Below are 23,550 nucleotides of genomic sequence, written 5' to 3'. Positions count from 1 at the left end.
TGGAAGAGCAGGGACTACTTTAAAAGCAGAAATTCTGTAGCTACGTTTGCAAATACATCTGGGGACTTGTTTTTCAGTTTTTTTGGACATTTTATTGATGACTTCTGGTGAAAAGTTTGGGGAATTTTTTTTTTCTTTTTGGTGGGGAAGCCTAACAAATTCTTTGGCTGTAGAGCTCTTTCTTTTGGAGAAATGGAGAACTGGGTTAATTATACCTGTGGGTAAAGTCAGCCAGCAATATTTTTTCCCTGACCCAAAGTTGATGAGCCCACACGAATAAATCACCAGTCTTTTTTTTTAATTTTTTTGTTATGTTAATCACCATACATTACATCATTAGTTCTTGATGTAGTGTTCCATGATTCATTGTTTGTGCATAACACCCAGTGCTCCACGCAGAATGTGCCCTCTTTAATACCCATCACCAGGCTAACCCATCCCCCCACCCCCCCTCCCCTCTAGAACCCTCAGTTTGTTTTTCAGAGTCCATCATCTCTCATGGTTCGTCTCCCCCTCCTACTTACTCCCCTTCATTCTTCCCCTCCTGCTAGCTTCTTCTTTTTCTTTTTTCTTAACATATGTTGCATTATTTGTTTCAGAAGTCCAGATCTGAGATTCAACAGTCTTGCACAATTCACAGCGCTCACCATAGCACATACCATCCCCACTGTCTATCACCCAGCCACCCCATCCCTCCCACCCCCCACCACTCCAGCAACCCTCAGTTTGTTTCCTGAGATTAAGAATTCCTCATATCAGTGAGGTCATATGATACATGTCTTTCTCTGATTGACTTATTTCACTCAGCATAACACCCTCCAGTTCCATCCACGTCGTTGCAAATGGCAAGATCTCATTCCTTTTGATGGCTGCATAATATTCCATTGTGTATATATACCACATCTTCTTTATCCGTTCATCTGTCGATGGACATCTTGGCTCTTTCCACAGTTTGGCTATTGTGGACTTTGCTGCTATAAACATTGGGGTGCACGTACCCCTTCGGATCCCTACATTTGTATCTTTGTGGTAAATACCCAGTAGTGCATAAATCACCACTCTTACCTCATTTACTTACAGACTCAGTTACCTGGAGTAAATTTTTACGTGAATAACACAAAGAGGCAGGAAGTACCAGAAGGGAGGAAAGGGAAAAGAAATATTTCAGAATGTATTGACTTTTTTAAGTTAAAGAATAGTCCTCATTAGACGCAGGATGTGGTCAAATAGAATGTCGTTTTCCTAACTACCTTTCCTGGGTCCCCACTGGGCTAGGCTGAATATTATAAACAAAAATATTATAAATAGGGTGCCTGGGTGGCTCAGTTGGTTAGGCGACTGCCTTCGGCTCAGGTCATGATCCTGGAGTCCCGGGATTGAGTCCCGCATCGGGCTCCCTGCTCGGCAGGGAGTCTGCTTCTCCCTTTGACCCTATCCCCTCTCATGTGCTCTCTCTCTCATTCTCTCTCTCAAATAAATAAATAAAATCTTTAAAAATATATATTATAAATAAACTCCCTAGCAACAAAAGTTCCCACGTGGGGTGGTTGTTCTCAACATGAAAGTATAATTTCACGGGAAAGGAACTTTTCTGTGAAGTATAAACACGTATTACAGGAGTCTATATACAAGTATATCATTTTCGCCAAACTCTTGTCTCTATGAGGTTTTCCAAGTGACGGAGATAACCTTGAAATTACGTTTTTTCCCCTCCCCACCTGTCCTCACCCTCCCCAAAGAATCACACCCCGTTTTCCCTACATTTTTAAAAATGGGCTCAGCCTTGCGCCCCGGACCCACACCTACTAAACTCCCCATCTGGCCTCCACCCAGGATGAAATCATTCTGCTGCTGGGGAAAGAAATCAGCCGTCTCTCGGATTTTGAACTTGAATCCAAATACAAAGACGCCGTGATAGCGAAGCTGCAGGATGAGGTGGCCAGCCTGAGTCAGAGGCTTTCGGAGTCCGCCTCGTCCAGGCAGAGTCGGTTCCAGGATCTGGATGAGGACATCGATGCCAAACGCAGAGAGATCCAGAGCTTGAAAAACCAGGTAGGTAGGACTCGGAGACACATTGATGGAGGCCTTAGAGTCAGGACACAGGGCGACAGCTGTCGGGGAGAGCCAGGGAAGCATGGAGGGGAGTCACCCAGATGGAAAGAAAAGGGATGGTCAGCGCAGTGCTGTGGGTATGAGCACACATCCCAGGAACTGGGGGCGTGGCAGGCTCCTAGCCCAGGAGAACCACGTTCACTTTTGTTAAGCACCTACAGGGAGCAAGCTCTGGTGTAAGTGCTATAGATGCATTGGCTCACTTAAACCACACGGTCCTCTGACATGTACCATTCTACAGAAGAGGAGACTGAGGCAGGCTTGGGGACGCCCAGGAACTTGTTCAGTTCACACAGCAAGTTAGAGGGGGCGGTGCAAGTTGAACGCAGGTCTGCCTCCTTGCAGACCCTATGCTTTCACCCCACCTACCCAGCTCCATCGCTTCAGTGACTGTCTCTCACCCCCACCCCAGGCCCAGCCAGAAAGAGCTGTAGGTAGTCAGCTGGAGAGGGGGAGAAGGGATCCCCTGTTTTCCAAACCCAATCCCGAAGGCAGTTGCTGGCTCACTTGCAGGGAACTTCCTCAAACAAAAATTCTCCATGCAGAATTTCTACATTATCCTTGAGACTAACTAGATCCAAAAAAAATTTTTCCTCAGCTACTTTAAAATTGGCTATTGATCTTGTACATAAATTACATGTCAACAAAGTTGATTTAAAACAACAACAACAACAAATTGGCCACTGATGAATTGTGGCCTCGGTGTATACTGTTGCTTAAACCTGTAGACTCCCTATGCTTGGGGCCTCTATTCTCTGTTTTCCTGTTCACTGCCTTTCCCCTCCTCTAAGCAACTCAAGGTGCGTGGCCTCGATCCGAGAAATGGTGCCCCAGGAAAGGACTCAGGTTGTGCATGGTGAACCTAGGAGATTCTACCAGGAGACCGTGAGAGCAAAGAGTGGGCCCAGCTACTTTCTAAAACACTGATAGGACCGTGTCCATTCATTTGTTCAGTCATTCATTCAAGTAAGGTTATTGGGTGCCCATCTTGGGCCATGCTCTCTTCTGGGCTCTGGGAATTCAGCAGAGAACAAGGCAGGTATGATTTTTGCCTTCTCCCTTTATGTTCCAATGAGGGAGACAGAATTAATAAGTAAACAAATATATGCTCTCATATTCAAATGAAAAAATGACTCTCTGTCGGACGTGTTTTGGGAAAAACAATGGAAGTAGTAGATCCTATAGGAATTACTACTTGACAGCTACCTTGACAGGAAACTGACTCCTTGACGGGCATCTTGTTCTTGATCTGAACCCAATTTTGCCATTGGACAGGGTAGTATCTCTTCCGGCTATTCTCCCATCTCAGAGCTTTCCTGAGTATAAGTGGCGTGTCTTGTCCAGGTCCGCGGACAAGGGTGAATAATTCCCACATAATCTTTTTTAGTCAAATATATTTGACATGAAACGTGTAATCCTCACGTATCTTTGAGCATCTGTAGGTCACAATTCGAGTCTTGTTTAAAGTGGCTAGTGATATCTGGGGGGGAAATGTTCACAAAGAAAGTATCTAGAAATACACTGATTCATCATACTGTCGCCACCCCCCACCCCTGGATCTTCACTTGTAACTGAAAGAGAGTATTTTGTAACAAGGCATATCTGAACTGGAAGCTGCCATTGGTCTGAACCCAAATCTATCCGCTCACATTGTAGTTTTTTAAATATTCTACCGCCTGCAGAACATTCAGCCAGAAGTATAAGCCACGTGGCTGGTTGATTTATTGTTCTGATTACTTTATAATCATCAGGTCCCCCTGAAAGTGTGTGCATCTGGAGGGGCTCTCAAAGGTCTTCCATCCACTACAGTATCACTGGGAAGTGCTTGCCCCTGCCTGTTCTTGAACACCTGTGCTAATTAACAGCCGAATTATTTTCTCGAAGCCATCCTCCTAACACTGTCAGCTTTCTTAAGACTCGGTGCCCATCTTATTACCCAGGATAGCAGACATGCAACTTCTTGGGATACGTGCCCATTAGAGACAGTATGGATATTTATTTGGGTGGGGAAGGAAACAGAGAGGTTTGAAGACTGTTTGGAGTTTCCTTGTAATCTGAAATCCTAAGACCCTGGTGCCTAGATTGAATTATCTTCTATCTGTCAGAAGCAGAAACACTGGCGTCTTTGGGCAGGCGGGCATATGTCTTCCCATCCCTTCTGGAAGCTTGTCTCTTTGCCCTGTGCCTCTGGTGTCATGCAAATAAACCACGAAGCTGAGAAGAGTTAGAAACACTCTTAAAAATTATCCCAAGTACCTTTTATGGGAAAGTTGCATGTCCCCCGCCGAGAACAGTAAGAGGTGAAAGAAACGTTTTCACTCAAAGTTTCAAAAGCACAAACATGCAAAAGTATAGCCTTGGGGAGGGTGGGGGACAGAGTCATCTGTGTCCCCACCCCCTTCTCCCAGATGCCCCCTTCCCAATGTCTCAGATACCCCAGGGAAAAAGTAAGTGTACCTGCCCCAGCTGTCATAGAATCTGAACAATGATGGTGCGTGAAATGAGCCAGGGAACGTGTGAAACCTTGTTCCTTCTGTTAATTCTCCCAGAGTAAGGATGACAAGGGACATTTTCAGGGACAGACACCAAGAACAAGGACCGTGAGCGCCCTCTGCTGGCAAAGGCCTCTGCGCCCGTACCCGCATTACCTGAGCGCGCCCCACCTGCCTTCGTTCTTTAAGCCACACCTCCAGCAGGGTAAGAGGCTTGACAGGCAGCTGCAGGGTTGACTCGGGGAGCTGCCGCTAACACACACCTGGGTAGTGACACCTGGGTAGTGAGGTCAGAGGACAGTCTCAGCTGCCATCTGTATGCCGTGGGCCAGGCACCATCTGGGTGCTTGTACATACACGAACTTATTAAAATACTTCTCACGTTCCTATCCGATTGGGACTGCCATCACCCCACTTAATGAAACAGTGAGACAGAATCCGGTGTCCTCCCGGTGTGTTCATCAGCCTGTAAGTGGCAGCAACAGAATCTGAAGGCCACAGTCGGGCTCCCAAGTCCACGCTGTGCTTTACAGCCTGCAGCCCGTACTCCTGTGCCTAGAGCCACCCCGCAAGGTGGGAAGAGCGGGAACCGGGCACCTGGAGACTAGCCGAATCGGGACCCCACCTCTGCCGGCCGTGTGATTCTCACGGCCGTGAGACTCGGTCGGCTCGCTTGCAACATGAGAGCGTTAATGGGAACCTTAGCCTCCTGCGATGCGGTGAGGAGCTATGGAGGTAGCATCTGGGAAGGGGCTTTGTGAGCTCTGGAGTGTTCTGAGATATAAGCCACTGTTGTTCTCACTCGAGGAAGTTAATTTTATAACATGCTTCCCTCTCACGAGCTCTGCCCTGCATCCGGTCGGTGCTGGATGATCCGGAACCAACAGCTGGTCTCCTTCTGGCCGAGAGTCCAAAGGTGGTAGGAAGGCACGTTAGGGATCAGCTGTCCCCAGGCAGCTGCACCTGAGCCATTTTGTGGACACAGAGCTAAGGCTCACGTTTTCATTCCGTATGACGTGGTGGTCACTGAAGGAACAGGCTCTCTCCTGTCCCTCCCACTAGTTAAAACTAAAAACTCGGTTTCCCCAACTCCCCACCAAAGATCAATCCAAATCTCTTGTCCAGGCGTGGACAAGCACACCTGGGCCGGCCCCCTCTGACCGTGTGCTGCCTCCTCCCACAGATCAGTGCCCTACAGAAAGGCTACAGCCAGGTGCTGTGCCAGAGCCTGTCTGAGAGGAACTCAGAGATCACATCCCTGAAGAACGAGGGCGAGAACTTGAGGAGGGACAATGCCGTCACCTCAGGTGAGCTCTCTCTGACGTGGGCCTGAGAACCGCTCCCCTCCTCCTAGTTCCCAGGCCACAGCAGACATCACCAATCAACCACCGCACCGCTGCTCACTGATCCAGGGTGCGGCCTCAGAGATCTGAGTGACTTGTGTCTGTGAGTTGCGGCCTGCCCTCAAGAGAGGGTTTTTGCCATCCAGTTCCTAGGACAGGGCCTGATAACGATTTGAGTGAAGGTTATCACTTAGCTATGTCTAGTGAGTGCCAGGCTCACCAGGGAGAACACAGGGCACCGTGTGGCTTGGATGGTTCCAGAAGCCAGCTTGCCTTCAGTGCAAGCTAGAATGTGGACAGAGCAGGGTTACCACGTTAGGGCCCTGGTGCACTTCGGCCCCGGTAGAAACATTTCCTAATTGGGCAGCAGAGGAGGTTGCACACTACAGACTTGGGGGGAGGGTGAGCACATCATCCAGAGGCCAGCTGCTTCTTACCCTGGATCCTTTCATCCATCCCACATGTTTACTGAGCACCTACTAGGTGTCCGGCCCTGCTCTAGGTGCTGGGGAGAGACAGCCCTGAGCACAATGTTTCTGTACTCCTAGGGTTCACGTGTGCAAGTGGGTGACAGACACTAAAAGTAAACAGGTAAATAAACAAGCCCGTTTCAGAGACAAGTGGGCAGTGTGGGAGCGAAGTGCTTCCAGGGCAGAAGTGAAGGGAGAATAGCTTAGTGGGCTGGAAGGGACGGGTCTTTGAAGAGGTGAAAGGGAAGGGCAGTGAGGAAGCCAGAGGGAACAGTGTTCCAGGCAGAGGGATCACAAGTGCAAAGGGCCTGAGGCTGGGGCCAGCTGGCCGCGTGGGAAGAGCTGAAGGCGGGTGTGGCTGGAGTGGGGTGAACGTGGGAGCGGGGTGAACGTGGGAGTGGGGGACGGGCAAGGTCAGAGGGGGATGCAGGGGTAGGTCACAGGGAGGAGTCTGGGTTTTATTCTAAGGGTGATGGGGAGCCACTGGGGTTTTTAGAGAGAAATTACATGCCTGAGAAGGATGGGCCATTAACAGAGAAAGAGGGGAGGGAGTGAAGCAGGTGATGAGGAGCGGGCAGTGAGTCTGGAAGGGGCATATTGCTCTCACAGTACCGGCTACACAGCAGGAAACGTGTCCATAGCTGTGAAAGCCGGGCATAGCGCTGAGCCACAGGTGAATCGCCATCTATCTCTTTACGAATCCGGGTGCCATGCACCAGGACAGCCTGACCACTGGCTTTTCATCCACCTCACTCTGCAACTTCCCACCCTTACCCCTACCACCTGCCAGGCCTGTTCATGCTCTTCCCTAATTTACAATGTCCTCAGATATTTGCTGAGCCCGTCCTGCGGGCCGGGTGCAGCTCCAGACACAGACACCCCGGGCCCTTGTCTTCCTTGCCCACACCGGCCCGTCAGATCTCATCCGTGCTCCAGGCCTGTCTCAGATACCACCTTCTTCACTCAGGGATTGGACAGACGTGCGTTAGGGTAACACTTGGGGTGGGCTGGACCCACTCACGGTGTGGTCCCCAGACCAGCGGCATCAGCCTGCCCTGGGTCCTGGTGAGAACCACAGAGTTTCAGGCCCCAGCCCAGAACCTCCTGAACGGGCATCTGACTTTGCTGAAGTCCCTGGGGTTTCGTACGCACATTCAAGCTCGAGAAACACGGGGCTGGGTTACACTGCAGCTACGGACCCTGAGGCTCAGTGGCTTATAACAGACGGGCTCATGTCTTGCCTCCACCTGGTATCCATCATGGGTTAGCAGGGGCTTTGCTCATCGTGGCCACTCAGGGACCAGGCTGACAGAGGCCATCACAGCGCCTGCTTCCACAAGGAGAGAGGTGGGAGAGACGTACAGGGGCAGATGGAAGGACAGGAACTGGGTTTGCTCTCCTGCCCGAAACAACCAAAAAAAGAAAAAATATATCTGCAATAATTATTTTCACATGACCCTGATTTGGGAGAGAGGAAACAAACCAGTGGGCCCCCACGTTGAGGGGATGGCATTGGAAAGGCCAACACAGCTCTGGGGCGCTGGGCAGCGTGCCAGAGAGGAGAGGCACACAGAGAGGTGATCTCGAGAGGGTGCCCCACCAGCCTTCAGCTGAGTGTTGAGCAGCACATGTAGGTGGGCAGGGAAAGAAAACCCAGCAGGAGCAGAGGGGACCATCTCGAAGCTCACACAGGCCAAGAATGGTTGACTTTCCCAGCCTCCAGAACGGAGCGGCATCATAATACACAGGGTATCTGGTAGAGTCAAAAAAGGTGTTGGTTCAGTCATGAGGCCCAAAGGCCACTAGACTAAAGGTTGCTCCAGGGGCACGTGTTGGGATGCCCACTGGGTGTTACACACAACTAATGAATCGTTGAACACTGCAACAAAAACTTACGATGTACTATATGCTGGCTAAATGAACATAATAAAAACAATTAAAAATAAAATAAAAATCCACATGAATATAAATAAATAAATAAATAAATAAATAAATAAATAAATAAATAAATAGTGTGTTGCTCAGTCCCGCCTCACAAAGCTAGAAGGCAAGTCCCAAAGGGATCAACCTGTTTCAAAGTAACTTAACCGTGTCCTGTGACAGAGCTCATTGTTAAAATGAAATTCTGGATCACATTGTCCTGCATCTCACATACTTTCTTTGATTGACGGCTATCAATGAAATTGGGCATAATGTTCTTCCAAGAAAAGAACCACGTGAGATAATCCAGTCCCACAGCATTTCCGTGTCCTTCTTCCCACGTGTCCTCAATCTGAGAATCCAGTAATGTATTAGTGATCTCCTGCTACCTAACCGGTTATCCCAAAAGTTCGTGGGTAAAACAACAACAACTATTTATTATGTCATCCAGCTTCTGGAGCTCAGGAATATGAGCGTGACTTGGTTCTCAGGGTCTCCCATGAGGGACAGTCAGCACATTGACTGGGGCAACTGTCACCTCATCTAAAGCCGCATCAGGAGCTGGAGGATCTGCTTCCAGAATGGCTCGTCCACGCAGCTGTTAGCCGGACGCCTCCATTCTGAACAATCTGGGCCCCTCCCCTGGCAGCTTGAGCATCCTCACAACATGGTTGTTGGCTTCCGCTGCTGAGTGAGTGATCGAACAGAGAGCGAAAGGAAAGCCGCAATATCTTTTATGACCCACCTGGGAAGTCACGGTCCATCTTTTCCACAAAATCACACTGGTTACACACGTCAGCCCTACTCATGGTGGGAAGGGGCTGTGCCAGGGCAGGAATTCCGGGAGGTTGGTATCACTGAGGCCATTTTACAAGCCAGCTACCACAAAAAATAATAGGTACCCTGTAACTAACGCGATGGGTCAGCCACTCTCCTATATTCTTTATATGTCTTTAACCCTTATAATAATTCCACAGGGTACATACAGTGAAAGATACTTAGAGGGAAAATAACTTGTCCAAGAACACCACACTACTAAGTGGTAGAAACGGGTTCCAAACTCAGGTGAGTGTGAATCCAGCCAACCTGCTCACAGCCTCCTTCTGCCATAAGATTTTTTATGGCCCCTGGTGAAAAATTCCTGGTCCTTCCCCACACCGGCCTTTGTTCCCCAGGCCCATGGCGTGGCCTCTCCTGCCAAACCTGAGCCCACAGGGGCCCCCCAAAGGCTTTTCTTCTCCCAGCAACACTCGCTGACTTCTTGTTCTCACTGAGGTCTTAAATAAACACTGTGCCACGCATTTCAGGGTCATCCCTGTCCCAGCTCCGGGAGCCTGGACACAAGCTCCTCAGCTGCAGGCGAGGACCAGGGGCAACCCAGGCTTGGAAGGGGGTCCCCCACAAGTTGGCCAACAGCTGTGGTGACAGTCATCCTTCCTGCCGCTTTGACCTCTGCGAGTCTTTATTTTTTATTTTTTTTTTACAGGGATGGTGTCATCATTGCAAAAAGAAGTGTTAACAAGGGATGAGGAGATTCAACAACTCAAACAGGAGGTGAACCAACTAAAAAGTGAGAACAAGGGAAAGGATCACCAGCTTGAAGCCCTCAGCTCCAGAGTGAGTTTTGGGATGCCATCATGATCCTCGTAGCAGGCCCCAAAAAGCAGAACAGAGTCCCATGACTCATCGCACGTACCCCAGGCCCCAGCTTTAAATGTCACTCCCATCTCTCCCGCCACCGCGAGGTGGACTGGTGCCCAAGGGCCGGTGTCCGCCAGGAGGCCCAAAACACCAAAGCCCCACCTGGAAAGACGAAAGGCAGGGGCCAGGTTCTCTGCAAGGTAAAGAGCTTTTTAAATGTAACTTTGACTCTGCAAAGGATGCCTTGAACCCTGACTTTAGAATCCTGATCCTGTAGAGGAAGGTTTCTCAGGATGCACGTGCTTTGTGTGTTTCAGTGAGTCCAGGTAAAACCCAGTAGCTGTCATCTCGGCCGGCAGCTTAGAGATTCCAGAGGCTGCCTAATCAGGTAGCTCAGTCTGCAGGGAGGGGGGACGGGGCTGGAGAGACCTCAGAGTTCCAAAGAAAAGGCACAAGAAGTAACGTCGGGTGCTTGACATGATACTTAGTTTGGAACTGAGAAAAGGCAGAGCATGAGCTTTGGGGTTGGACAGACCAGGATCCAATCCCAGAGCTTTCTTTTCTTGTAACTTATTTGGCCTCTGTCTCCACATCTGTGAAATGGGGATAACAAAACCATTTTTCTGAGAAGTGAGAGGCTGATTTCAGTTGTGCTCTTCCACCTCTGCACCTGGTCAGCTGCCTGGCCGAGCCCCGTCCATGCATTCATTTCTCCCAGGCAATTGACTCCCTAGATGCACACAGTATTACTGCTTTATGTGGGGTGCGTGAGTGTGTGCGTGCATGTTGGGGAGGGGAGAGGGTTGCAGAGCTGATGCTAAGTGGAAGAGATGTGGAAAAACAGCCCCGTTTTGACTGTTCTACTTCTTAAAGTACATTTGGATTCTTTTTCTCCCCATTTCCTCTTCCTCATTGACCTTGTATTCCTCCTCTGCTAGCCTGTGCCATCCATTAGCACATAGGGGTCCTGCCCCCAAGGGTTTGGCTCTGGGGAGCATGTGGGAGACTTATCTTTTGTTTTTCTAATTCCCTTTGTCATGCGTGTGAATTTTAGGAAAATAAAAGTAGATGATACTGAGAAGCAAAACTAGAGAGATAAGAAAGAAAATGCTACCCTAGAAATCCACACTAATATTTTAATGTATGTTCTTCCAATCTTGTTTCTATATACAATAAATAGATAAATATTTTAACATATATACACATTTTTTAAATTTTAAATACTTACTATTTTCCCATATTAATAAATAAAAGCTCATATCATCAGTCCTAAAAGCTATAGAATATTTTTCTGGACGTACACAATGTAATAAAACGGTCTGTTGTTGGACACGGTTGTTTCTTTTTTTCTTTCTTTGTTTTTTTCCTGTTGCTAACAATACTGTGAAGAACATCCCTGAACCTACAGGTTTGCTGATTTCTCTAATCATCATCCTTGAGAGACAATACTAAAGTGGGAATTTCTGGGTCAAAAGAAGGCACATCTTTCTGTTCTTAATGCGTGTTGCCAAACTGCCCTCCAGGAGGGCTGTTTCACTTACATTTCCATGGCCAGGCAGCTGTGTTTTGAGATGTAACTTGCAGAAAGCACTGAGAGCCATCCAAGTTCACTAGCGAGACCCTCCTGGTATTCCTGCAGGCTGTCTTGGCTGGTCACAGAGGAAAACACACACATCCCTCCACCCTAAGGATCCAGACTCTGCAAAGCTATGTCTGTCCCATGGTGTAGATTGCTGGTTCTTGAAGAAGAAATTTTTTTTAAAGATTTTATTTATTTATTTGACAGAGAGAGAGAGAGCACAAGCAGGGGGAGCTGCAGGCAGAGGGAGAGGGAGAAGCACGTTCCCCGAAGAGCAGGGAGCCCCATGTGGGGCTCGATCCCAGGACCGTGGGATCATGACCTGAGCCGAAGGCAGAGGCTTAACCAACTGAGCCACCCAGGTGCTCGTTGAGGAAGGATTTACATATGTTACATATGAGGAAGGATTTACATATGTTACCCCCAGAACTAAGGAGAGGGGTGACTAGGAACGGCTGCAGGGCCCGGGGCATCCCTCAGACACAAAGGGCCTCACCTCTGTGAATTTGGGGAAGCGATTGGATGAAACAACAGGAAATGCTCTTAGGGGCAAATACAGGGACCAGGGACCCACAGATAACCCCATGTGGTCTTGCTGTCCTGTCTCTCCATAGTGCTCCATGCTGAAAGAAGAGTTAAAGAAGGAAGATGCTCACAAGGAGCACCAGGAAGCCCAAGGGAAAGAGTTAAAACTCTGCAAAATTGTGAGTTGAGCCTCCTCACTGCTAACTGTCCCCAGAAAGGCTAGACTTTGACCTTCAGTGTTTTCTGGGGGGTCGGGGAGGGGTTCCTTGGACCATTAGATGGCACAAGCTGTGGGGCTTTAATGATTGTCCATTGACCTAGCCTCCTAATCCTTTGAAATGCTGCCTCTAGCCTCAAGGAAGAGGATGGCTGAAAATACCATAGAAAACACACTCTCCCAGCATTCCCCGGGCAGCGGGCAAGTTCCCCCTGGGCCTGGGTGTGGGACACACGGCCCCGGCCCCTGGACCTATGGTGCCCACACTGTCATGTTCCCCTGTCAGAGTTTATCAGAGGCATGGACACGGTTATTAACACAAAATTCTTCTTGAAGTATTTTTGCGGAAATAAGCAACGTTACACCAATTCATAAAAAGAAAAGGTATCATTTGCCTTAGATAGACGATGACTTTGGAAATAAACAACGACAAAAATATGAGCACGCAAATGAAAATGTTCATTCCCTGCACCAGCTGAATCCTCTTGCCCGACAGCAGGTGTGAGTTTCCATATGCTGGGAAGTACAGTGCCTTTGCCACAAGGAGACAGGCCTGTTCTCTGTGCCAAGAACATTGCTATTCTCTGCCTCGAAATGGGAGAAAAGAAAATTTTCATTGTTCTGTCCTTCCAAACTGTGTCCATTGTTCATCCAAGCAGCCCTTATTTAGCTTGATCTCAAGAATATACCCCAGGGGAAGAGTTCTAATGAGTTGATAGATATCTTGTACTGTTTAATCCAGGGTCCATGCTGATTTTCAAAAGAAACTAATCATTTCCCTTTACCCAATTTCCCATACATCAGTTGAAGAAACATCTACTTTGCCCCACGGATGTAGAATTTTCCCCCAAGGGAAGCAATTAAGCTAATACCGGACTAGGTTTCTGCCTTAATGAACCCAATGAAATGAGCTACAGAGATTCAGAATTTTCAGCCTAGAGGGCCACTCCCACTTCCCGGTGAGGGAAGTTGATTTCCTGTTGTTGAAACTCTTTCAGCAAATCCAAGACATGGAGAAAGAAATGAAGAAGCTCAGGGAGGACCTGAAGAAGAGTTGTACTGAACAGAACATGATCTCTAAAACGCTGCTAGAAAAGAGCAAGGTAAGGCAAGGACAGTGTGGCCCAGTGACCGCTCTGGGCCAGGCTCTCTGCACGCAACATCTCCATGAGTCTCACAACGACTCCGTGTGGTCAATACTGGTATTAACCCCACTTGACTGTTGAGAAACCGAAGCTCCCAGAGATAAAGTTCACACAGATAAAGTAGCTGTACTATTCAGAACCTGAACCCAGGTCTATCTGACTCCAGTGCTCCTGTGTGTAACTGCTAGTCTAGGCTGACTTCAACTCTTAATTGGTAAAATTTATCCAGAAGAGAATTGATCCATTAAATCAAGTTTGCCAATGACGTTGTTCAAACTTAAATGCCCTTATTGGTGTTTTTGGCTATGTGTTCTATCAGTCATTGAAGAGGTACATTTTTTAAAATTTCATAATTGTGCATTTGTGTATTGTTACTTTTAGTATTGCCAACTTTTGCTTTGTATATTTTGAGGCTGTGTTACTAGTTGCCTATAAATTTAGAATTTTAACACTTCTCACTGGAAAAAAAAAAAAAAAACCTTTGATCATCATAAAACATCCCTCTTCATCTCTAGTAGTGTTTTCCCCTTAAAGTCTACTTTGTCATTAATATAAATCTGGCAGTGGGGCACCTGGGTGGCTCAGTCGGTGTTCAACTCTTGGTTTTGGCTCAGGTCATGATCTCAGGGTCCTGGGATCAAGCCCTACGTCAGGCTCTGCGCTCAGGGCAGAGTCTGCTTCTCCCTCTCCATCTCCCTCTGCTTCTCTCTCTCTCTCTCTCTCTCTGTCTCAAATAAATAAATAAATAAATAAATAAATAAATAAAATCTTTATATATATATATATAAAACTGGTGGCCACACTGGTTTTTCTTTTGGTTAGAATTTTCATAGCATATCTTGTTCCTACTTTTTCTGTCAATCTTTGTTTTAAGTTTTAGACACATCTCTTCTAAATAGCACATCATCTTTATAAAATCCACTTTGACAATCTTTGTTTTTTAGTCCATTTATATATAAAGTGGTCGCTGGTTTATTGGGGTTTAAATCTACCTTCCTGCTCAGTATCAGCTGTACAATCTGTGTAATGCTCCCTTTTCTTCCTTTCTTGCCCTCTTTTGAGTTAGTGGTTTTCTGTCATTCCATTTTTCTATTAGCTTGGAAATTCTTTCCTCTTTTACTACTCTCTTAGTAATAGCAAGACAATAGCATTCAGCCTTGACTTACGAAAATCCAATAGTAATTGAATTTCTCACTCTTTAACTATTCTTTTAATGGTCAGCCTAATGGCTATAATCTGCATTCTTGACTTACCAAGATCCAACATTAGTTGATAATTATTCACTTCTCCTTGGTAAGGCAATGACTGTAGAACACTAACTTCGCTCATCCCCCTCCAGATTTGTATGCCACTGTTGTCATTTTCTAGATTATTCCTTTTATTTTATTTTATTTTTTATCTTATTTTATTTGTGTTTTCCTTCAGCATGGCTGTGATGATGATAAATTCTCTCAGATTTTTGCACATGCATCTTTGGAAATGAATATTTAACCTTCATTCTTAAAACACATTTTGAGTATCGAATTCTGCATTGACAATGACATTCTTCTGGCGCATTACCAGTAGCATCAGGGCCATCATTCCCTTGTTTCTCAGGTCCTGTTGTTTCTACTTAGAAGTCATTTAGAAGCCTAACTCTTGTGCCTTTGTGTAATCTGTTTTCCCTGGCCGCTTTTAAGATTTTCTTTTCTCTTCACTTTTAGCAGCTTTATTATGATTTATTTAGATGTGGATTCATTTTTATTTACCTTGTTTGGCATTCACACGGGCTTCTTGAATCCTTGGCTGGGTGTTTTGCATTAGTGTGGCACTTGAGTGACCTACCACACAGGCGGCGGGGAGCTGCTGAAGGCTTTTGAACAGGGAGCTGGTATGATTACATTGTGATCAATAATAACGGTGAAGGGCGCCTGGGTGGCTTGGTCGGCTAAACTTCTGCCTTCGGCTCAGGTCATGATCCCAGGGTCCTGGGATCGAGCCCTGCGTTGGGCTCCCTGCTCAGCGGGGAGTCTGCTTCTCCCTCTCCCTCTACCCTGACCCCCTGCTGTGAGCGCTCTCTCTCTCTCTCTCTCTCTTTCAATCAAATAAACAAATAAAATCCTGTAAAAATAATAATAATGGTGAAAACAATAGCTGTAATAGCCATAATTTCCCATGTACTAGGCATTATGCCAAACATTTAATCTTTCTCAAACATTTATCCTCTCCATTTTTCAGATGAGGGAATCAAGGCTCTTAGTCACTAGTAAGGTAACCAACCCATGGCCACACTGTCAGTAGGAGGCGAAGCCAAGACTGGAAGCCAGGCTTCTCTGGTTCCAGTCACTGGGGCATAGCCACTAGCCACACGCGACTCTTCACACTGAAATTAATCAAGATTGGGTAAAATTCAAAACTGAGTTCCTCAGTCACACCAGCCACATTTCAAGTGCTTGATGGAGCATTTCTATCACTGCAGAAAGCTCTGTCAGACCGAGCTGCCCCACAGCCTGGTAACTTGCACAGCACCATGAAGAATGTGCTGGAAGGAAGTAAACGAGAAGGAGGAGGCCACTTTACCACAGGCCAGAGGTCCCCAGTGTCCGATGGCGTGGCTCGCCAGGGTAGGGACGGAGACGTGGACTGGACGTGAGAGGGGTTGGAGCCACAGGCTTGGAGATCACCGAGCCTGAGAGACAGAGTGGGGTGGCAGCGCAGGAAGGCCCCCAGGGCTGGGGTGGGGAATGAGGGGCTGTTCATTAGATGGGGAGCCTAGCTAAAAGCAGAGTCCGGGCTGGACTTGGCTTTCCCGGTGTATGAGAAAGTCTGCTGAAATGGAAGTTCCCGGTGTATGAGAAAGTCTGCTGAAATAGAAGTCAGAGCATGTTTAGACATGTTTAGGGGGATGTACGTGGAGGAAGCTAAGGCCCAGAGAGGTTAGGGCTTTGCCAAGGTACCGTCGCTACTTAGAGGCGTGCAGAAGAAAGCTCTACAGGGCTCTTCTGGGTCTTTTATTACTTCTGTGATTCCCCGCCCCCCCCTTCAGCCCCTTAAGAAACAGCTCGTGAAGTTGTTTCAGCACGAAATCCTCACGTTCATTTAGGGGAGTTTTCTTCATTTCCCAGTGGTGCCAGAGCCCTGGCTCAACAGGTGCTTCCAAAATGTTACTGTTCAGGGAAGAACGGCTCAGCTGCAGGGTCCCATAACAACCAGCAGAGGGCAGCCTCGAGCACCTGCAAGCTCACCTCGCCTTGACTATTGACCAAGCAAGGGGGAATAAATGGGCAAGTTTCCCCCGCTGTAAACGCCTTCTTTTGCAACCTGCGATTCTTAAAAGACATTGCTTAGCAAGCCCCCAGAGCGGTTTCCACCGGTGAGGGTGCTAAAAGTGGCAATGACAAATCGTTACTATAATAAGCCTACTAACAACATCTACCAAGTACTGACCATGGGCCAGTTCCTAGCGGCATTAGAATGACGCCGCCTGCTGGACATTTCTGTCCGCCTCTACAGATTACACCACCTGATGCACGCATAGAGCCCTCAGGAGGTACTGGCACTACTCTAAACATTTGGAATCCCCGCAATAACACTATGAGGCGTACTAGGATCATCATCCCCATTTGACAGATGAGGACACTGTTCTGAGGTCACACGGCTTGCTGGGGACCTGGAGGGGATCGGAGCCTGAGCCCTGGGGGGCGCAGAGTTCGGCCCTCTCCCCTGGGGGGCAGTTCTGGGGAGCCTGCCTCCACCCTGCACTGGCCTGTGACCCCTGCCACCTGGGCTGCAACCGCCCCTGCCCCCTGGGACTCCCCCATGGCCATTAGACCTCCTAGAGGAAGTTCCCCGGAGTGCATTATGATCACAGTAGTGGCGAGCACATGCTTTCATCGTCATTTCAGGTTGAAGAGAAGCTTCAGGAGGATTCCAGAAGGAAATTGCTCCAGCTACAAGAAATGGGGAACAGAGAGAACCTCATTAAAGTCAATTTGGAAAGGGCAGTAGGTCAGGTAGGCCAGCTCCAGAGCCCCCTTTAGTGACCCACGTTCCCCATGGGTTTTCTGCACCCAAGCCGCTGGTGGGGGTGAGTGAGGAGGACATTGGCCGTGGTTGAATTCTCCCTTTTATCCGGGAGGAGAAGCCAAGTGTGGCTTCTGCATCCCAGGCAACACCTCGAACAGGCTTCTCCTGCTGGGAAGCTGCCCACACAAGCAGTTCCCTGTCTGAGACCCAAGCAGCCCATCCGGGCCCCATGCCTGCCCCAGTTAACCCGCCGGGCGGCTCCCTCTGGGGAAGAGTTTGAGCCTCTTGATTCCATGGTGCTCTTAGTACTTTCTTCCTCACATTTTTTGTCTTGACATTTAGCATGATCTCGCTTCCTCTGTTCACCAGCAGATGTCACAGTCAGTGTCCTTAAGGAAACAAAGTAAGACCCCAGAATGTCAGAGCATTCGCTTGATGGGGAAGTCCCTAGGCAGGGTGGTGAGCAGGCTCTGAGAGGCTCGTCTAGGGGTTACCATTCCTCTAATACTCTGGCTCCAGGTGGCCCAGTGACCCTTCCGCTTATGTGTGGTACAGATGTGAGGGCCAGAACATGCAAACAAGACTTCCCCAAAGGCTAAAGGAGAGCAAACGGGAAGCCAGAATGGAGGCACTGACCCTCCAGAATATGGCGCTCCAAGGGCAGCCCACCTTGGACTTCTCCCCAAGGGGCTCTCTCCTGGCAACCACAGACAGCTCCAGGGGACCCAAGAACGTTTTATGTGTATATATGTGTTTGTGCTTTTGTTTTTCTGGGAAGGAGGGTCCACCATGTCACCCACTGGATTCTCAGAAGGGTCTGTGAGCCACCAAGAAAAGTTAAGAACCACAAGCCTTAAAGGAGCCCTCTATCCCACGAGGCCCAGCTCCCAAAGCCCTTCTGAGCCTTCCCGGGGCCGCGTGACCTGGGCTTTGTGAGAGGCACACACAAGTTAAATAACAGTGCTGACCACTGGGCAGATCTTAAAGCCCCTTCAACAAATGTCACCCCCCAGTGTCATCTCTGCAGGGGGCCAGCACAGAGCAAGGGCAGAAAGCCTGCCAATCTGGGCCTCCCTTTGTGCATCTGGAGTAGCCCCTCACCCTTCCTGTGCTCTGCAGCCCCCAACACACACCTGATTTGAAGGCACGATCTGTGTCACTTGCCCAAGTACCATGGCTCTGGGGAGAAGTCTTTGGGAGGACCCTCAGAGACAGAGATTCCTCCAGGTCTAGACCCAAGAGACAGAGGATGAGCCCTGTCTCTGCCACCTTCCCATCCCACCCCCCGTATTTCCATGGCCCTGCTCCCCATCTGAGATTCTGCACCTCCCCAGGCAAGTGGCTCCAGGACTGAGCCCTAGAATGAGGAGGACCTGTCCCCGAGCAGTGCTGTAGGGTGCCTCTGGTGGTCATGGAGAGCCGTCATTCACTGGGGCCTCTCTACATAACCTCTTCCTCTTCCTGGGCTAGTTAGGACCCTCCCCTTGGCCGTGGGTCTAGAGGACGGCCTGGAATGCCTCGAGGCACCCCCCAGTCAGCTTGGGGCTGCCTGATTGCAGGGGCATCCTTGGGAGATTCATTATTCCACTGTTGGGTTCCCAGAACGCCACAGTATATAATAAACCCTGCATATTAGGACCTTTTGATTTTTAAGTTGATTCAGTGGCATTTATGGTCCCTTCAGGGCTCTGTTGTATGTATGTATGTATTTATTTATTTATTTATTATTTTTGTTTTCTGTGTGTGTTTGTTTTCTTTTTTCTTTTGTTTATTTTTTTAATTTTCAGGGCTCTGTTTTAGAGTCGATGACCACATTTTGCCAGTGAACCAAAAACCCAGGCCGTGTTGGTAAATTCTCAGAGAAAGTGGGGCTTCTTTGCCTCTCACTTCTCCTGGAACTGGACACCTTAAACTTGAACTTCCTGCGTGCCCTGATTTAATTTAACTGTGCTGTTTCATCAGCCGTAATCTGAAAACACCAGCGCCCAGGCGGCACTCAATAAAAGCCGGTTGAACCGGAGTAGAGGACCCGGGTTTGTGACAGATGTCTCTGCATACAAGCATCCGATGAATATGTATTGAGCGCCCACTCTGCCGGGCATCGTACCAGGCTCTGGAGAGACAAAGACAATAGACACCGTGTTCAGGACACGTATGGTTGGAGGCCCAGGATGGCAGAAGGGAGCACGTTGTCCTTCTCGCCGGGCATCCGGGCTGATGACACCATTTACTTCGGCTGACAGCCTCAATATTTATTTCACAGTCTGGTGCCAACTTAACAATTATCTCAGAGCGCTCCCGGCCCCAGACATCCCACTGGATAATTGGCAGCAAGTGGCTCTTCCGAGGTCACCAGACGTGTGTGCCCTGACCACGTGGGTCGGTTGGGTTGGGCAGGCAGACCTAAAAAGTAATTAAAACCCGCTGTTCTGTTCTCTTCTGTCAGCACTGCCCCTTCCAGTGAGAGGTGAAGATTTTCATGACCCACGATGACCATTAGCAGTGCGCGGACCCTCCTCACTCCTGGGCCCCCCCCCCCCCGCGCCGCAACTGCCACACCCAGGCTTGCGGGGGGGCCCCCTGCCGGCCCTGCTGACTCTGTCGCCTTCCCTTTGTGCTGTAGCTGGAGCATTTCAGAAGTCAAGTCATCAAGGCCACCTACGGACGGGTGAAGCCGTTCCTGGACAAGCCCATCACCGATCAACAGGTTTGTCTCACGTTGTCACTTCCTCCTCCAGAGACCTGGGACTCCAGACACTGGGAGCATATGCTTCTGTGTTTTGTTGGTGGTACATATTTTTCACACTGTTGCTACACCATAAAGATTTGTTTTGATTTTATGGGATTTCCTGGCTTTTAAAGTAAAAGCCAGTTAAGCTCCCTTGAAATGTTTCTGTGAAAATCAAATTAAACCACTCAGGCCTATTTCTGGTCTCCAGACACACACATTTACCCTTCGTTAGCACCTTAAAAAAGGGGGGGGGACTGCCTCTCTGTAGACGATGCATTCTCACTTCTTCCTTCCGAAGGGAAGAGATGGTAATGGGGGTGGACCTCTGGCCATAACGATTGCCTGGTCATTCTTCCGATTTTCTTTCCAAACCTCTGCATCCATGCACTGATCTGCTCTTCATGAGCCCACAGCATCAGGCTCCGTGTTACAAATCACTGCTACTATGCAGAAGAATCTAGAACAAACTCATGACAACATTACAGACCTTTGGCTCTTAGCCATCTCAGATCCTGGGAGACATGTCCTGGGGACAAGAGCCGATGTCCTCCTCCAGAGCCATCACCAAGACACATCAGGGCCTCCCTGCTCAGCTGCGGACCCAGGAGTTTGAATTATGCTCCCCACTCCCCTCCCAGAGCCACGCTGTCCTGTAAATCTCTCTTTCCTTTTTCTCACCAGCTAATAGAGAAGATTACCCAGGTCACTGAGGACAACATCAACTTTCAGCAGAAAAAATGGACGCTGCAGAAGGAGACTCAGCTCAGCAATTCCAAACAGGAGGCAATCACAGAGAACGTCGAGAAGCTGAAGGCATCTTTAGACAGCTGCCAGGTGGCCTCTCTCGGCTTTTTACAAATGCCCCCTACGTCTCTTTCTTGTGCTGCTGGTTTGGGAAATTGCCCAGCGTTCGTGGAGCAGGTCAGGCAGAAATGCTCTGCTCTCTTTTGTCCTTTTCTCTTGTCGGAGAAATCTGTTTGGGAGCAGAAAACAAAGAGCCTCAAAAAAATGCCTCCAGGTGAATTTGGTGTGGCCAAGGAAAAGAGGCCTGACACACTCCTGGTATTGATTTGGGGAGACCCCAGACCCCAGCAAAAAATAAGTCCCCTGTTACTTCCAGAGAAACCAAAGAAATATCCAGGCTCTTTATTTGCATTTTTTTTTTTCTTGGGCCAGCAGTGGAAAGGCTATTGTTTTGGGGTCTTTTTCTTTGTGCCTCTTTTGCTTTTGACTCTGGAGGAGACAGGCCCAGAAGTCTGCCTGAGCCCCCGCGGCTCCCACACTGAAATGGAGCCTTCCAGAGCAGACAGCTGCTTCTGCTTTCTCTGGAAATAAGCAGCAACTATTCGGGGAGCCCATGCAAATGCTGGCTTGTCAGCACTCTTTGAAATCAGGAAACCCCACTTGCTGACCATCTGATGCGTTGATCTCAACAGGAATTTTGATGAACAGGAGTCGCCAAACTTGGTTCCCATTGCCGCCAGGTATCCTTGGCAATTTGGCTTTGGAACTGCAGATACCTAAAAGTGGGGTCTCTTTGACCATCCAAAGTCCAAATTAGAGTGCAAAAAAACAAAAAACAAACAAACAAAAAAACAAAGCTGCCCCCAAAGGAAGGTAAATACAACGGAGCCATCCCAGTGCGTCCGGCATGTGGGCATCATCTGCCTCAGAGCAAAGGCGAGGGTGCTGCTCTTAGGTGCCATCTCTGGTCACAGGGTCTGGGCACCTCATGACCTCGTGTCTTTCCAGGCTTGCATGAAAATGTCCTGCTGTAGCAAGGACCTGAAGAAGGAGGTGGACATGCTTCAGACCCTTCAGGTGAGCCCACCTGTTTCAGGGCTCCAGAAGGTGGTGCTGGACATCCTGCGCCTGTCGCTGTCCTGGCTGGAGGAAACAGAGCATCTCCTCCAGGAAGTCGGGATCCAGTTATCCAGCTCGGACACAGGTTAATGGCACTTTTCTTTTTCCTCTCACATAGTCCCATGACTCTAAAATGTCGCGTTGAATCTTATCATGGTGGGACATCTGTTGAGGAAGGCTTCTTAGGTATGTGGCCAAGTATTCCCTTCTGCAGACTTTCTTTGAGAAGTGATTTTTTCCTTGGGGGTAAAAAAAAAAAAAAAAGTGAGACATGATCACTGAAGAAAAATGAGACGTAACACAAGCAAAAGGAAGATTAAATCAAAATTATGCTAAGTAGTTGCTCAGAAGCAACTACCAATATATATATATACATATATAATTTTTAATAGACTTTTTTTAGAGCCGTTTTAAGTTCACAGCAAAACGGAGAGGAAAGTACAGGGACTTCCCATGTACCCCCTGCCCCTCCCCCGTGCCCCGTCCCCCCCCCCCCGGTTATCAGCATCCCCCACCGCAGTGGTACATTTGTTACAGTTGGTGAACCTACACTGACACATCATTACACCCAGAGACCATGCTTCACAATTGGGCTCACTCTCAGCATTGCACATTCTGTGGGTTTGAACAAAGGTATCATGGCACGTATCTACCACTATCATATCACACAGGAGAGTCTCATTGCCCTAAAAATCCTCCGCTCTCTATCTACTCATCCCTCCCCCAACCTCCAGCTCCTGGCAACTACTGATCTTTTTACTGCCTCCATGGTTCTGCCTTTTCCCGAATGTTATGCTGTTGGAATCATACAACCTTTCAGATTGGCTGCTCTCACTTTGTAATACGCACTTATGTTCCCTCCATGTCTTTTCATGACTTGATAGCTCAGTTCTTTTTAGCACTGAATAATTGTCTGGACAGATCACTGAATAATTGTCTGGATGGTTTATTTATCCATCCACCTAGTGAAGGACATTCTTGTTGCTTCCAGGTTTGGGCAATTAGGAGTAAAGCTACTGTCATCACCCGCATGCAGGTTTTTGTGTGGGTAAAGGTTTTCAACTCCTTTGGATAAATACCAGGGGGTATGGTTGCTAGAGCATGTAGTAAGAGTAGGCTTAGTTTCTAAAGAAATCGCCAAACTATCTTCCAAAGGGCCTGCACCATTTTGCATTCCCACTGGCAATGCACGGGAGTTCCTGTTGCTCCACATCCTTTGTCAGCATTTGATGTTGTCACTCCTGTTATAGTTCAGGTGTAACTCCCACAGCATTTTCCCATGGAAATAGCTCTATGATTCTTACTCTCTCTTGCCTCAGTTTCCTTATGTGTAAAATGAGGATAATAAGGAGTACATACCCCTTGAGGTTGTTGTGAGGATTAAAATGTATTGGTATATGTAAAGTACTTAGAGTTGTATCTGGTACAGAGTAGGCACTACCTATACATTTTTTAAAAAAATTTTTTATCATGGACATTTAAGTTGTTTCCAGTTTTCCATACTTAC

At 48.2% G+C, this 23,550-nt stretch overlaps 1 protein-coding gene across 2 annotated transcripts in view; it reads left to right on the top strand.

The window, feature by feature from the left end:
• Nucleotides 1-23,550, top strand: part of FHAD1 (forkhead associated phosphopeptide binding domain 1) — a 144,203-nt gene that overhangs the window by 66,173 nt on the left and 54,480 nt on the right. For both annotated transcript variants that reach the window (XM_073903320.1, XM_073903319.1), the window contains exons 7-15: nucleotides 1,834-2,052; nucleotides 5,788-5,911; nucleotides 9,824-9,954; nucleotides 12,172-12,261; nucleotides 13,298-13,402; nucleotides 17,329-17,436; nucleotides 20,073-20,156; nucleotides 20,862-21,014; nucleotides 21,933-22,128. In XM_073903320.1, coding sequence (XP_073759421.1) covers nucleotides 1,834-2,052; nucleotides 5,788-5,911; nucleotides 9,824-9,954; nucleotides 12,172-12,261; nucleotides 13,298-13,402; nucleotides 17,329-17,436; nucleotides 20,073-20,156; nucleotides 20,862-21,014; nucleotides 21,933-22,128 — 1,210 coding nt within the window. The remainder of the gene's footprint in view (nucleotides 1-1,833; nucleotides 2,053-5,787; nucleotides 5,912-9,823; nucleotides 9,955-12,171; nucleotides 12,262-13,297; nucleotides 13,403-17,328; nucleotides 17,437-20,072; nucleotides 20,157-20,861; nucleotides 21,015-21,932; nucleotides 22,129-23,550) is intronic.

This window comes from Callorhinus ursinus, unplaced genomic scaffold, assembly GCF_003265705.2.
Source record: "Callorhinus ursinus isolate GAN/ISIS: 27379988/994484 unplaced genomic scaffold, GSC_fseal_2.0 scaffold18, whole genome shotgun sequence".
Taxonomy (NCBI): domain Eukaryota; kingdom Metazoa; phylum Chordata; class Mammalia; order Carnivora; family Otariidae; genus Callorhinus; species Callorhinus ursinus.
This window is presented reverse-complemented; position numbering and strand designations above follow the sequence as displayed.